The 15,622-nt window shown below is 46.7% G+C and overlaps 1 protein-coding gene and 1 pseudogene across 1 annotated transcript in view; one reads left to right on the forward strand and one right to left on the reverse strand.

Moving 5' to 3' along the window:
- Positions 1 to 8: 8 nt before the first annotated feature.
- The window catches only part of LOC144116135 (uncharacterized), a 169,925-nt gene continuing 154,311 nt past the window's right edge, over positions 9 to 15,622 (reverse strand). The window contains exon 2 of the mRNA XM_077650838.1: positions 9 to 174. Within this exon, the coding sequence (XP_077506964.1) occupies positions 17 to 174 (158 nt within the window). The 3' untranslated portion in view covers positions 9 to 16. The remainder of the gene's footprint in view (positions 175 to 15,622) is intronic.
- On the forward strand, positions 3,002 to 12,372 carry LOC144124482 (uncharacterized; annotated as a pseudogene).

A 15,622-nucleotide genomic window follows, 5' to 3' on the forward strand; every position in this document is an offset into this window, starting at 1 on the left:
GTCGAAGATGCGCGGGTCAGGCTTGCGCAACTTGTTGACTTGGTTCCCACCAACCGAGAGTGTGTCTTCTGTCATATCTGCTGTGCGCGCGTACATGTGAATGCCGACCACGATCACCGCCAAGGTGAGCAGCATCGCCAGACTGGTGAGCATGCGCACAATAACACGGGGAACCTGCGCATTGCAAAAAAGGGCACAATGTCGTTAAGAAAGGGGGGGGGGAGAGCTACTTAGTCCATTGTGTTCAGGCCTCCGGTTTCAGTGCGGGAGCATGAATAGTGGCCATTCCGGGCATTAAGACATAGTGTGTTCGTACGTTTGTCTGAAGCCTGCTTTGTGGCAGGCTGCACAACAGATTGTAAGGAACCATCCCAGGTGTATATATATATATATATATATATATATACACACCAAGTGTCCTAGCTGAATCTAACCAAGCTGAATGTAATCTTTGCGAAGGTAGCGGAAAATATTATACATAAAAGACTAGTAAGCTTTCTGAGTGTAAATAACATAATAGCAAGTGAACAATTCGGCTTTAGAAAAAATAAGTCCTCGGAAATGGCCCTTCTTGAAGTGAAAGAACATATACTCGAAAACATTGAAAGGAAAATATTTACCCTCGGAATATTTCTGGATTTTAGAAAGTATGGCGGCTATGCAAGTTGTGTGTAGAGCACATGGGTGCAAGGGAGTGCGTGCATCACAGGACAACACGCAAACAGCTATCGCTGAGTAAATGAAAAGAAACCAATGCAAGTAAAAGAATTTGCAATGAGCTTTGCAATAAAACGTAACTATAAGGAGGTCAAAACGAAAGTAAGAAATGCTTATTGAGAAAGCGTACTCAAACAACGGGAGAGTTGAGGCTCCGATACTGAAGTGCTGGGTTCAAAGAGGGTAGAGCCTCGAGGTGACGAAGACACGGCAGCTATCTGGAAAAGAAAAATGAATAATACATGTAGAACAGTAAAGCAAGGCGGTTGCAAACGACACATTTTATACGACGCAGAACTCGTAAATACCGCTCATACATACAATGCAAACAAAACAGAGGGAGAGTCCTATCAATAGCTAACTGACTTGGCCTAACAGACAACCAAGGTTTGCGAGCAGTTTGCTTACTTGGACTCTCAGGGCATCGATGCGCCGCCTCCCGCAGTCGATGGCCGCGAACAGGGACAGGTGAAGGCGGCAGCTCTTTGCACCACGTCGGCAGTAGCTCGGAGCTGGCACACAGGAGTCGTCGCAGCGGCGATGACGATCCGGGAAAGCAGGCCATCCCGTCGATGTCCAAGAGGCGCCGACTAGGCACTCGCGTTGGATTGACTGGAAGCAGCAGCGTAGAGACCGTCGGTGTCCCCACCCGGCTGGTAGGCCCCGGGAAGGAGGTGAAGCCCATGTGCCGCCGTGATGCACAACCGGTGATTAGAATGTTATTCTGCACATGTCTTCAAGGAGGTCATTCATGGGCCACATCGTTGAGGCATGCCAGATTTCTTTTTTTTTAGAACCCATGCTTCGCCTTTCTCTTCTGAGCACGTTCCACAAGTTTTCATGTTTTCCCTTTATATCAACCAAACGTCCGTACTGACTCAAGACACAGTGACGCACACAGAGCATCTCTATATACCCAAATAGAAAAACGGAAAGCCTCAGATACAAAGAGGCAAGTCAAAAACAAAGCAAACGAAGGCAGGGAAAAAAACCGAAGTACACAAAAAGAATCGAAAGTATTGTAAAGAAGAAAGCAGCCTTGCACACCGCAAAAGAGCCGGACTGACGTCCACCTTGCCTGGTGAAGGGGCCCCCTTGAAAGTATGCAAAAGGTGTTAATTAGCATATACAGGTGATCGGGAATGACTGCAGCGATGAGAAGGTGTGCTTTTGAACTGCACAGGCACGAATAATACAGTTTGTAGTAATTGGGAATGAGCGATTTTCATCAAATTGTTGTGTGGTTTGTAAAGTAACGCCAAACAACTGGACATTCGACCAGATTGGTGCAATCAACAATGAAAGGCGAAACTTATGAAGTGAATGGAAACGCCTATAGCTCGTAATGATGTTGCCGAGACGTTTGCTTGAAGGAAAGTATTTGCGGATATCAAGAGTATTACCAACACAAAAGGAATGCTTGCTGTGTGATATCCGACTGACTCCAGTGTAGGTGCAATACATGCACGACTTGTGCGAATGTGGTGAAGTGGAGATAAACCCTGTAGTGTGTGGCCATATGCTGCTGAATTTGATGAAATAAGCCTAACATGGGTGACTGGTAGCAATACGAATAAGTAGGACGGAGACAAGCCCGAAAATAACAATTTATATTGAACGAGCGGCGAACAGACCAAGCACTAACTGTAGTAGATTCATAGCAGACTTGAGTAGATACAGCTCTTCTGTGGAAAGGAGGCATACGTGAGGCAGGAATTGAACATCCTGCGTGTTGCATGGATACCGAACAGGGCCAGACATCAGAGCTCGTACTTTCCGACGCGGCTCAGAGAACTTAAGTTGGCGTATCTGCAACGACAAGTGGAAAACACGGATGTCGGGCGTATGCTACACAGGCTTCCTACGGACACGCTGCACACTTTCCGTACTGTCGGGAGCAAAAGTGTGGCATGCCACGCCGGCTTCGATTCATTTGCACTTACCACCCTACTCCTGGTATCAAGAGAGCTAAAAAGACGGGCGGGGCAGGAAGGGACTGCCTTGCGTCGTGCATAGGCGCCGGACCGGGGCCACAGATCCGAGCTCGGACTTCCAGAGTCGGCTCCGTGCTCTCCTCATCCAAGGAAGACTCTGAGCCACGATATCTGGAAAGATAAGAGAAACCTTCGCCAAATGAAGCCATAGAAGGAAACGCCTGAACAACGTGAACAGACGGGATGGAAGAGAACACGCTCTGTGTTCTCTTCCATCCGGTCTGTGAGCGCTGTTCGGACGTTTCCATCAACATGCACCAACCAGACCGATCAAGCCTCTTCTTGCAACCATGGATGCCGTGAGTGTTTCAAAGTCGTCCGAGGGTCACACTGTACACTGGCTGCACTGCCGGGAACGAACGTGGCTTATTCCACGCGAGCTTCGACTGAACTACATCTTAGACCTTCAGCGGCGCCATGGTATTGAGCAGCCTTAGGGGGTACTGCTTTCATCTGCAGCCATGCCAGTTTTCACGTTTCGATAAGTCGCGGTCTCGCTTACCGAAAACGCAGAAAACGACGCTGCGATGCAGTGCAGTCAAAACAGCCGACAGTACAGCGTTTGTGGCGGGAGGCAGCAGCAACGCGAGCCAAGAAGGGAGTATCTTGCGCGGTACATGGATGCCGGACCGAGACCAGAGTTCTGAGCTCGCAGTTGCTGAGGCGGCTCCGTGGTGTCCTTGTGTAAGTGAGACCCTAAGCCGGCATGTCTGCAAAGAACAAAAAGGGAACCTTTGCGAAATGCAACCATAGATGGAAACGACCGAGCAGAGCGAACAGACGAGACGCAAGAGAATAACAGACATATTCTGTGTTCTCTTCCATCCCGTCTGCTAGCACTGTGCAACCATTTCCATCACCATGCACCAACCAGAGCGTTCAAGCCCTCTTCATGTAGCCATGGATGTCGTCAGCATTCCGAAGTCATCAAAGGGTCGCACTGTACACTAGCTGCACTGTCGGGAACGAACGTGGCTTATTCCACGAGATCTTCAACTGAACTACATCCTGGACCCTCTTCAGCGGCGACATGGTATTAAGCAGCCTTGGGGGGCACTGCTTTCATCTGCAGCCATGCCAGTTTCGTTTCGATAAGTCGTGGTCCTGCTTACCGAAAACGCGGGAAAGGACGCTGCGATGCAGTGCAGTCAAAGCAGCCGACAGTACAACGTTTGTGACAGGAGGCAGAGGGTGCACGAAAGGAACCTTGCACGACCCGTAACTACCATATCAGTCCAGATGACATTGCGGGCCGAATGCACCAGTGCCGTTGGATTAAGTGCGGGAATGCTGGAATGAGCACATCTGCAAAGAAAAAAAGAACAAGGAATGACATACACGCAAGCATATCGCACTTCCATGTACTCACCGTGGTGGGCTAAGTGAGCGCGACTGAAGCCGTTGCGCCGCGGGGCTGAAACAATTAAGAAAACCGAACAGACCTTGGCTGCAGCGGAAACACGATGTGCCGCAGACCGTAGGCAGCGTCCGTTCTTCGGAGTTGCTCGACGAGGCTGGCGAGAATTTCCGAGCACCGTGTACGGCCACAAGCCACATGTCTCAAAAGAATATGCGCGCCCGGGAGTTCGGCTGCACGACATAGTGGCTTGGTCGCAACGGCGTTCGGAACGAGCTTTTGTTTCGTGACACAAACGATAGCGAGCTCGCATATATAAACCCCGTTGAGGCAGCGAGCAAAGCTCTCCATACCGGGTGTGTTCACCCAAGACCGCACGCAATTCCCAAAAATAGGCTTTTTGAGGTAGAAGGGCGACCCTTTCGGCATAGTGCGTAGTGCACCAGCGGCGTAGTGCATCATAATACAGCCAAAGCGGGATAACTAGAGTGCCGGTTAAGCAGCACTGAATAGTCAACCTTCTATCACTGTTAAATCCCCCAATATCTTAGAGACGTGCAGCCCACCGTAAGCAAGATCCAGAACACTCCAGAATTTCGAAAACGCAGCCACCCTCGGCGCTGTGGCCTAACAAATTTTGGCTATTTCCACGAGTTACGTGCAAAGGTTGCTAAGCCCGTAGGCCTCTCGCGCACATACTTTTGTGTGATGTAGCCAATATTAGTTGGGCCACAGGGCCGAGGGCAACCACGCCCCCAAAATTCCAAAAACTGAAATGGATAAAACTTGCGGTAGGCTACACGTCCCTCAACTATCAAGGAACCCAAAAGAAAAAGGCGGTTATTAAACTATTCAGTATTACTTAACCAGCGTGCTAGTTACCACGCCTTAGCTGTACTCCGACGCACCACGCCGCCGGCAAAGGTATGCCGGAAAAGGCGCTCTTCTAACTCAAACTGCCCACTTTCAAAAACTGCGCAAAGTCTTAGGTGAAACACCCTGCATACGAAGTTTCGTCGCTGGCTCAATACCTAAAGCTGACCTGACTAGTGTGAGCTAAACCTAGAGCTGAATGCGCGCCGCGAATCCTAGCTCGCCTCGCTTGCGTCACGAACCAGAAACCCGATGGCGACAGCCCATGAAACCTCTCCTCTACATGCTGCGTGTTGTTTGCTGGTTATTATTCAATGCTCGCGGGAACAGTGCGAGTGAAGCTTAAATTTTGACTAAAAGGTTTCACGGAAACATGTCGCCCTCGCCGCGAGGCCTTGCCTCGCACTCACCTTCGATGCCGACGGCCTGGCTCGGAGAGGCGTATTCCTCGGCAGTCGTCGGTAGTCCGTGAGTGCAACGGCATCCATGCGTCTCCGGTAGACGGTCAAAATCACAGCAACCCATTGGAAACGCGCACAGAGGCAGGTCCAGCACCACTTCCGCTTTTACGGCGAAAATAAGCTCTCGCTCCTAGCAAACACGAAGAATGACCGGCGGTCTTCGTCGGTGGCATTTTTAACCGCGAATCAGCCACTTGCGCATGCCCACTACTGTCGACTGCAGGCCTTTTCAATGGCGGTCGGCGCTGACTCACTTATCAGCGATAGAACTGTGGCGCCACTTCCATGGGCAGACGGCGCGTCGTCGCTTTTCTTGCGGCCAGACTTTTTTGTTTGTTTTCCTTCTGCCCCAGGCGCGGCTCGATGAAGTGATACCAAGACTGCTTCAGAGGCGCAAGTTTCGGCATGCATGCGCACTGCAGAGATTGGGCGACGTTTATCGTGTTTTTTTTATCCTGCGCTTAAAACAAAACGTACTAAAAGGATATGAACCATTTTCGCGTCCCTTCGTGTTAATTGAAAGAATCTAATGGGTTTCAACTTCCGTAGAATGAGCGAAGTGCCTACAAAGCCATAGAGACAGTTGTGCGTTATACATCCCAGTGCACGTTAAAGAACCCCAGGGGGTCGAAATTTCCAGAGCCCTTCACTACGGCGTTCCTCATAGCATTGGATGCTTTGGGACGTTAAACCACCATAAACCATCTATACACTCAATTTTCCTGATTTCTTCTGCAGCGGCTTTAGACTGGTCGTGCTGTTAGCTCTTGCACAAATGAGAACGTGAAGAGACAAGACTGGCGTCAGCTACTAACTGATTATAGTTGATAGTTACTGAGTTGCAGTTCATAGTTGGCGCCAGCCTGTCTCTGTGTGAAGAAATGGCGAGATGGTTTGGTTTAGGTTTATATTGGTCTAACCTCCCAGAGCGACTCGGGCTATGAGACGCCGTAGTGAAGGGCTCCGGAAATTTCGACCACTTGGGGTTCTTTAACGTGCACTGACATCGCACAGTAAACGGGCCTCTAGAATTTCGCTTCCATCGAAATTCGACCGCTGCGGTCGGGATCGAAACCCACGCCTTTCGGGTCAGCAACCGAGCGCCAAAGACTGCAGAGACTGCATTGTAGAAATGCGGAAGCATTAGCGTTTGCCGCTATGTCGGTGGCTCAGCCTTTCAACACCTACTTTCCCTCTCCGTTAACATCCGATCGCCACTCTTCGATCTCCGATGCTATCACTAGACCATGTGTACTTTTTGTTGCTGTACTCTGATTGGCTGTAGGCATGACGTCATCAGACGTATGGATGACGTCACAATATTTTGGCGTCACATGGCCTCGCTGATTAGTTCCATTGGCTAATCCCATTAAGTCCGTAGTATATACGCCAGGTGTCGCAGCTAAATGACACCAAGCTTTAAATAAAAGACGAGTGTTCTAGCCCAGTGAAACCACCAGTGAAACCAACTGAGGGTTGTTCAGTGTCGCATGGCCTAGTCAGAAGTATCCTTTTTTCGATCTTTAAAGTCAATTAGATGGGTCTAGATAGCCGATTTTATAGTTATTGAGGAAAGAAGTGTCAATGGAAAAGTTGCAGATCATCTCGAAAAACAGCTAGCAGCTTTGTTTCCACCAAGGTACGATTGACGTAGCTTCATTTACTGGCTTTAAAAGGAAGCCATCGCGTAAACAGCTGTTGGCTCACATCTCCGCCCCAATGTGCACACAAAGGCTCATCGGGGGGCTCTCTTCAGAAGAAAAAAGGATTTCGTTCTCTAACACATATCTTGCGAGGTTCAAGTTCCACCGTTGTCGCGTGGTGTTGTCTATGGTGCGAGTTATGGTTTAAGGCAGGTAAAAAACTACTTTACGTAAACGGTAACTTTGCACGAACGTTTGCGTCAGCTGATTTTAAGTCAAAAGTTGAAAAGTTAGCTAATTAGACATAATTATTATCTATGAATAACGAAAAATGTACTGCTATGTCACGCGACTGTAAACAAACCACACTGGATTTCACGCCGCTGGAACATTCCGTGGTTGGTTACATTCAGCTTGGTTAGATTCAGCTAGGACACTTGGTGTTTATATTATATATATATACACACACACATATATATATATATATATATATATATATATATATATATATATATATATATATATATATATATATATATATATATATATATATATGTGTGTGTGTGTGTGTGTGTATGTATATATACACACCTGGGATGGTTCCTTGCAATCGGTTGGGCAGCCTGCCACAAAGCAGGCTTCAGACAAACGTACGAACACACTATGTCTTAATGCCCGGAATGGCCACTATTCATGCTCCCGCACTGAAACCGGAGGCCTGAACACAATGGACTAAGTATCTCTCCCCCCCCCCTTTCTTAACGACATTGTGCCCTTTTTTGCAATGCGCAGGTTCCCCGTGTTATTGTGCGCATGCTCACCAGTCTGGCGATCCTGCTCACCTCGGCGGTGATCGTGGTCGGCATTCACATGTACGCGCGCACAGCAGATATGACAGAAGACACACTCTCGGTTGGTGGGAACCAAGTCAACAAGTTGCGCAAGCCTGACCCGCGCATCTTCGACCTGACGCTGGGCCCGCCACCTACGGATGCACCTGCGCCTCACCAGGTGACTCGGCTGCACTATTCAAAAGTCTTGGACAGGTATTCATTTATTCGGAACGCCGTGGTCGTGGAGATAGTGTGCTGCATGATGGCTTGCGGCAAACAGAACTTAAATGATTTTAGTCACCCTTGTTAGGGAGTGAGCTTGCAGCATGACGTATAGGTCACGCTAGACTTAACTTTGTTCTCTTTGGGTTTTTAGGCGAATACTCACCTACTGGCGAATGCTCACCCACTGGGTTTGTAGGTAACTTGGGCTGATCGAGAGCACTATTTTTTTTAACTCCTCTGATTTATGGCGCTCTCTAGATATATTTCTATTTAAGAGGAAGATTAATCTTTTTACACTTGTAGTATAGGCGAGATGATTTGATCGGTGTTGGTTGTCGGCCTTACGAGCACTGCAGTCATGAAGCCTTGAATACAGCAATCTACTCATAGCAGGAGCAACTGCGACTACATTAGGTATCAATAGACTTTTCCTAAAAACGTATGGCTAATAATAAAGTTATTTATTTCTAGGGCTCCTTGAAGATGAAAGATGCACCCAGTTCACCCGAGACGCATACCACCACCCAACCGCCAACGGAGACGCGTTCACCAACAACTGAGAGCAGCGGAGGCCATACGACCCGCACTACCAGCAAGACCAGTCTTGGGAACATGACCACTGAGAAGCCGACGCCGACACGGGTGCCCGAGCAAACCACAGCGCCTGATCGGTCACCAGGCGCGAACGAAACGGCTTCAGACAAGCAAGGCATGAAGGATCCACCCGTCCCTACTACTAACGTCAGTGATTCCCCCGTGCGTATTGCAACTAAACGAAGATAAGCGCACGCGAGTGGTGCTGACTGGTAGGATACACCCGATGGTCAAGTAGTAGTAGGAGTTGATTAAAATAATAATAAAAATAAAGGAAAAGGTTTTCGCTAACCCCGCCATCTGCCACCGATACTGAAGCACCTAAGCTTGGACAGCGGAAATAAAGGATAGCTGGCAGAATGGACAAATGAAATGAGAGAGGTTAGGGGACAGGCAGAGAAAATAGGGTGGAGAGGTAGTATACACAAAAACTATTTACGCAATAATACATTTGTACAGGTTGCGCGCGTGATTAGTTCATGATGAAGCATCGAAGGTTAAGGTAGATTACCACCTTCAAAAACTAACGCACAACTATGTTTATCATGGCTTTCATTTCCTGTTTTGAACACGTAAATCGATTGCCCGCCCTCAAGAATTAGGAGTCCTTAGTTCCGTCACGTACAGCTACCCTCTGCGGAGAATGATTAGGAAACGTCCAGACGGTTGTGGGTCGCGCAGATTTCATTTTCCGTACATTTTAATATTGTGTGTAATGCAAGCCATTATTAGCTTTAGTTCTACTACACCAAACCAAGTATTTTCTAAACACCCGTGGCCACAAATATAATGAATATGTCTAGTTAGATGGTGAAAAAAATCCCAACGACCCATCTCGATGTTTTATTAAATGCTGTTTCTCGTCCCCTCCTGGAAGAGTTAATTGATTTTTTGTATCTTAGCAACTGATTGGCGCCTAGTAAAGCATTTATAAATTAGCTTTACAACCACAAAAAAACAACTATGGCTTGAAGGTTGCATTAAACATGTAAGACTAATTATAAACGACGCGTACTAAAAAGAACCGCTCGAACCATAATGCTTGTTCAAAAAGAAATAATTTCCTTCGTCAACTTTAAACATAAGCACAAAACGTATCACAAAAATCAGAGGTAGCATGCATGTATACAAACTCCATCAACATGGACGGCGAGGTGTGTTACAAACAACTAGAAAGGTTTAATTGCACCGTAATGTAGTGAGAGACCTTTTTGGGGAGTGGAATAAGCGACGGAGTTGGGAAAATTGCGAGTTTTCATCGCACGTGACATTGCAGTTGAGTTAAAACGGGTTTTTGCCCGTTGATACACAAACTGAAACGAATCCCGCCAATTTTATTTTTTGCCTAAGGTAGTCTGAAAACTCCTCCTGAAGATAGAAAATATTTCACAAAAGTAGCTTAAGCCTCATTTTGGGCTGCCAGGAACGTTTACCAGTAACTTTTTTTGTCACACTGCAGAAGGTAGTTTATTCCTTCTATTCTCTTAATTCTTCTGTCCACGTTAGGTCCGCTGTTCGTTAGATTTCGGTAGATTTTTTTCAGTTTTTAATGGACATGTAACGCAGTGTCTAGGAGAGCCTCAAACTGAATTCTTCATTTTATCTTTTTCGGCAGTACTGTCTGCATAGTGACATGGGGCTAGTTTCTTCTGGTCTCAGCAGAGTTTTGACATATATGTGCCAAAGTGTAATACAAAGGTCCTAAAAAACGTCTTTTACTGCATAGGACACGATTAGCATTGTTCTGCGGTATAATATTGTTTCATTTTTAGCAATTTTCTCGAGCTCAACTTCTAGCACGGAGCAAGTCAAGTCTTCCTCCGTGGCTTCTAGACTTGCGCGCCGTAAGGCCGTGACAGTGCCATGTGTACCCGTTTGTCTTCCACAGAGGGCGGTATATTTTGCCTAACAAGCCTGATTCAAACCACTGATTTTAACTCGACCTAGAGCAAGTTTCAAAGCAATAACATGCGTATCAAAGACTGTAACGTATCTGAAGTCCACGCTAGGCTGAAATAAAAATCATAACGCATTTTTGCAATCTAAGCCTAAAGTATATTGACTTCAGTCTCGAGGCAGACCAGTGTTTCAGTTCGGCTAGTAAAGTTTTTCGGCATTTCCGCACACCACCGGCTTTGGAGAGAATGTCTTTCGCTCCGCAAGTACCTATCTATGCCTGTTCTTTATCCTCTATATCAATGAACCATCGGCTGTTGAAACAAGTTTGGAAAACTCCTTCCCCATTTCGGGCTCACAGTGTTCACGCGATATGACCCCAGCCTATTAAAAGTGTTTTTAGACTTAACGCAGTATTAATGGCGGAGCGTATGCAGCGATGACGAAGGGAGAAATAAGGTTTTTTGCGCTGGAACATTAGGCTGCAGCAGCAATATTCCTCTCATATCCTGACGGTAGTGCGGAGAGATAGGAAGAGGTAATCTGAAAAAAATTGCCAGTTATTGTAGAAAAACATAGTTCTACTTTCATCTCTGAAGAATGTTCACTTACGCTAGTGTTCACTCGTAGAGTTTTCAGCAAAGCAACCGGATTACTAATGCGATCGTAACCGCTGCCGACCGTAATATTACTTTCAACAGCTTTTCCGCTCCGTCACTCCTGGAAAGCTTGCCAAAATTAACAGTTCTCGCCTGTTTACACACATCATATTCTTAACACGGAACATATCCGTGAACATATATCCTTTGGAGCGAGTTCGTTCGGCATGTTCTTAATCATAATCCGCCGGATGGTCAACAAGACTAAGTCAAGAAACACACGGATCGGCTCAAGGTTCATCCATCCGTATGCGTGCTTCTTCACTTTTGGGAAGCACATGACAAAAGTAACACATGAACCTCGCAAAAATATTTGATGTCCACTCGGGCCATGAGCTCCGTAGCCTATATATTTGGGAAGGAAACTGTGCATCTGCCCCAGTCAGCACTAGCGCTGCTTATGTGCTCAGTACCATCCACTGCCCAGTAACTTACCATGGTAGAGAGCCACGCTAGGAGCGGATAATCAAAGCTTACTTCTCCGCATGCAGAGCAGCAACGACAAGGATGGCACAGTCTGCCCAACCGTCCACAAGTCCTTCTGCAATGTCAACGGAGCGGCGCAGTTCTTCTATGACCCGGACGAAGGATCGTGCCTATCTGCGACAGTGCAGAGGGCTCACGTGTGCAACCGCAGTCCGAACCAATTCGCCTCCATCGAGGACTGCTTGGCGGCCTGTGTCAAGGGCCGGTGGGCTCCTGAGCACCGTTGCGTTCAGAAGCCGCGGTTCGTAGCCTGCACTGCTGAAGACGCTCGCGGTGACTGGTGGTTCCACGACGGCCGCAAGTGTGTCCCATGGTCCTTTGCGGGTGGCAGATGCCCGCTGGCCTCGGCACCCGTCTTTGACACTGCGGCCGTGTGCGGCGCGCAGTGCAACGATTCGCGGACACGTCGGGAGCGGGGATGCCTGCTGCCGGTGTCACAGTTGTGCGAACCTTCGCAGCTTCGCCTTCCGTTTTTTTTGCCGCTCCGTCGGTGACGGATAAAGGCACCGCGTTCCAGTGTCACAGGGTGGAGTGGGAATTTCTGCTTCGACACCGATGTTTATTGGGCTCCAACGCCTTCGTCAACCGGGATGAGTGCCACGAAACCTGTCGCCGTCGAACGCGACAATATTGACTCTTTTGTAGCGCTTCCTTCGGGAGTTGTCAAGATCGACATGAGCTCAGCTCATATATCTCTCTTTGTACAACAAAGCACATTATTCTTCGACACCTTGGATTTGAAGGCTTTTCTTCGCTTCCAATGTGGTAACGTTTATAAGAGTGAGAACCATAAATGATGCTTTTGTTTTTACACGTTCACAATGCTACCTTACTTTAGCGCAATTCAGATCTTTTCGGATGTCCAGAACGAATAATCGCAAATTTCATCATTTCGATTCAAAACCCCATGTTTATACATTACTGCAAGGGTAAGCTGACAGTAAAAACGGCAGAAATTCTACATAACTCGATTAGGAGCCACGTTCCTTAATTACTGACAACGAATACTTAAGAGGGGGCGCTTGGTTCTACAGCGTCACCTGCACAACATGTGTTGCCTGGACATACGACTCCGGGTGACGTCGCAGCGCCTAGTTAGAAAACACATCCGGCTTTGCCGCCCATATCTGCCAAGGGTGACAAAGCGTTTGTGTATACCGTCACCGTTTCCATAGGCACGCCAAAGTTATGTGCAGCAGCTGTTGGGTTTTGCTAGTGAATCATTTTATGCTGTGTGAAAAATAACTAAAGTACTAATTCTTGTTCGCTGTGCTGAAAAATTGAGTGCTTACCTCTGAGTCTTGATAAATATTGTTGTTCTTTATTTTTGAATGTTTTGCAATGTGCGCACTGTAGCAGAGCGAAAAGTTGACCATGTTTGTATTGGTATATTTTGATGGAAGGATAGTGCAAACAAGTCACGAGACACTGGAAAGCGCTCGCCGTGTGTGCCTTCAAATGTCCCGTCCTTTGTTTGCACTATTCCTCCATCAAATTGCTCGCTGCATACTAGGCATCATGACAGGCCGTGAAATGCTTGCTATTGAAACATGATCCGCAAGAAGCCTGCTTTAAAATGCATCCGAAGTCTGGTCTTGGGTTCTTCATAATAGTTTAGTTTATGGGGGTTTAACGTCCCAAAGCGACTCAGGCTATGGGAGACGCCGTAGTGAAGGGCTCCAGAAATTTCGACCACCTGGGGTTCTTTAACGTGCACTGACGTCGCACAGCACACGGGCCTCTAGAATTTCGCCTCCATCGGAATTCGACCGCCGCGGCCGGGATCGAACCCGCGTCTTTCGGACCAGCAGCCGAGCGCCATAACCACTCAGCCACCGCGGCGGTCCAGGTTCTTCATAACGTTTAACCGCATAGCGCTAAATAATTTTAACAGAAAACACCATCAAATGGCATGAACAAAAAACTTCTGTGCAAGGCTTCTTTAGATCCAGTTCAAGCAAAAAATGCGAAAGAAGGTGCCCGGCTCTCCCTTTGCATCAGTACTCTTGGAAGCCGAGCAAGCTGTCTGTACAAAAAGATCAAAACAACAAAATCATCGACGCCGGCACTAATTCCTACGCCCGCTATGGCCTCGTTCCTAAAATTTAACGAACGGTCATTTGGCAGTCGTTAAGAAGATCAAATCGAGACTCAACCTAAGCATGAAGAGTCGCATAAGTAAAAGTGAATAGCTTTAAGACCTTTGCAAACATCATACACGTGAAGTAAAAAATTATCTCAATTAGAACCTCTGATATCATTCTTGCAAAATATAACGAGAATTTTTTAATTTTTTGAGAAGGCTGGAGATCTAGAACAGGTTGAACCGCAATAGCAGTCCCAAAATATAGGAGTACTGCTGTTGCACCATTTAGTCAGAGAGATTAGTCGCACTGCACGTGTTTCCTTTTTCCATGCAAACATCTGAAGTTCTGAACAATGGAGGAATTAAATGACGTCCTCGAATGCTGTTGAATTATTTTCATGAATCAACTGAAAGGAGCACTGCGTGTGCAAATTAAGCAGTATATTTACGTCGAGCGAGAAGCCGGGAAAATATTTTTTTTCAGATGGTCAGGGAATGTGAACTTTGATATACCTATATGTCAAAGGAAACTGCGGTGTAAACTAGCAGCAGGAAAAATAAGCTTAGGAAAAAGTTGGCTCATTGAGGAGGTTGGTCAAGTGCAATCTTTAACAGAGGTAGTTGGACAAAGCCGTCAGGAAAGCGAAGATCGGACATATAGGTTGAGCAAATCTAATTATTATAATTTTAATTGTAGTATCTTAGGGACGATTTATCGAACACGCCTCCTCAAAGGAAGGCAGCCTTAATATGTCGTGTCAGTTCTCTCTGGGTGCAGTATTGTCAAACCGTTAATAATTTGTCGTCATTGTGGTCAACCGCTCACCTTGTGATGCTTCTGCACTGGCAACACCACTGATAACAGCGCAATTTCTGCGTACGTGAGACGCAGAAAAATTACTCCCGGTTCTTTGCGAAAATCGAATGTTGTGTTGTATCCAAGAACACATTTGCACCGGGCACTTCAATGATGACCAAGTGACGGTTTGTGATGGTGATTTTGCCCATCCGCGGCAGGTTGTAAAATACCCGCCGTATTCCTCGCATTTTTTAAATATTTTGCGTCCTTCCTATCTGCTATTCTTATCTACTTTTCTCGCTTTTCCTCCGAGCATAGCAGAGATTCGAAATTGCTTTATTATGTCTAGCTTGTTTTCCTTTGTTCTATGTTTCTTCAAAGTAATGCTCAAAAGGCTGGCGACAGGGACATCAGGCGTCCTGAAGAATCTGCCCCTGAAAATTCAAGCAAGTGAAGCAGACATTTAGCAGTATATTCCATTTTTGATACCCGTAGCGCCATCTAGTAGCATACCAGACACCTGTTTCCTCATACATCCGGCTGTTCCTGTGTGTTCACTTCTCAGTACCCGTGGCGCCATCTAATCAATTATGGTGGAACCCTCTTTTCTCTACGGCTGTCACGAATTGATTTTCTTGGTACTGGTGCCGTCATCTAGTTTATTATCTTGGAACCCTTTCTTTCCTAAGCTTGAAACGCTGATGTTTGGTATCAAGCCACATATATTATTGAAATGTCCGCGTAACTTGGGTGTATCTGTCCAAGTTCGTATTTGAAACTTCCGTCCTGTTAAACTTTAATGATCTGATAACGTCATTTAGTTATAAAATTTATTGAACTCTTGCTGGATGTTAAACTGTGAAACAGCATTCTTCGGAACCACCGCACCTATATTTTTATGTCTGTATTTTAAAGTTGAGACACTGAGTGTAGTTGTCGGAAATATAATAGACTGTTGCCGTGAAAGGTCTGCCTGCATTGAGCTAGCGCTGTTGTTTG

The sequence above is a fragment of the Amblyomma americanum genome, chromosome 1, assembly GCF_052857255.1.
Source record: "Amblyomma americanum isolate KBUSLIRL-KWMA chromosome 1, ASM5285725v1, whole genome shotgun sequence".
Classification (NCBI taxonomy): Eukaryota; Metazoa; Arthropoda; class Arachnida; order Ixodida; family Ixodidae; genus Amblyomma; species Amblyomma americanum.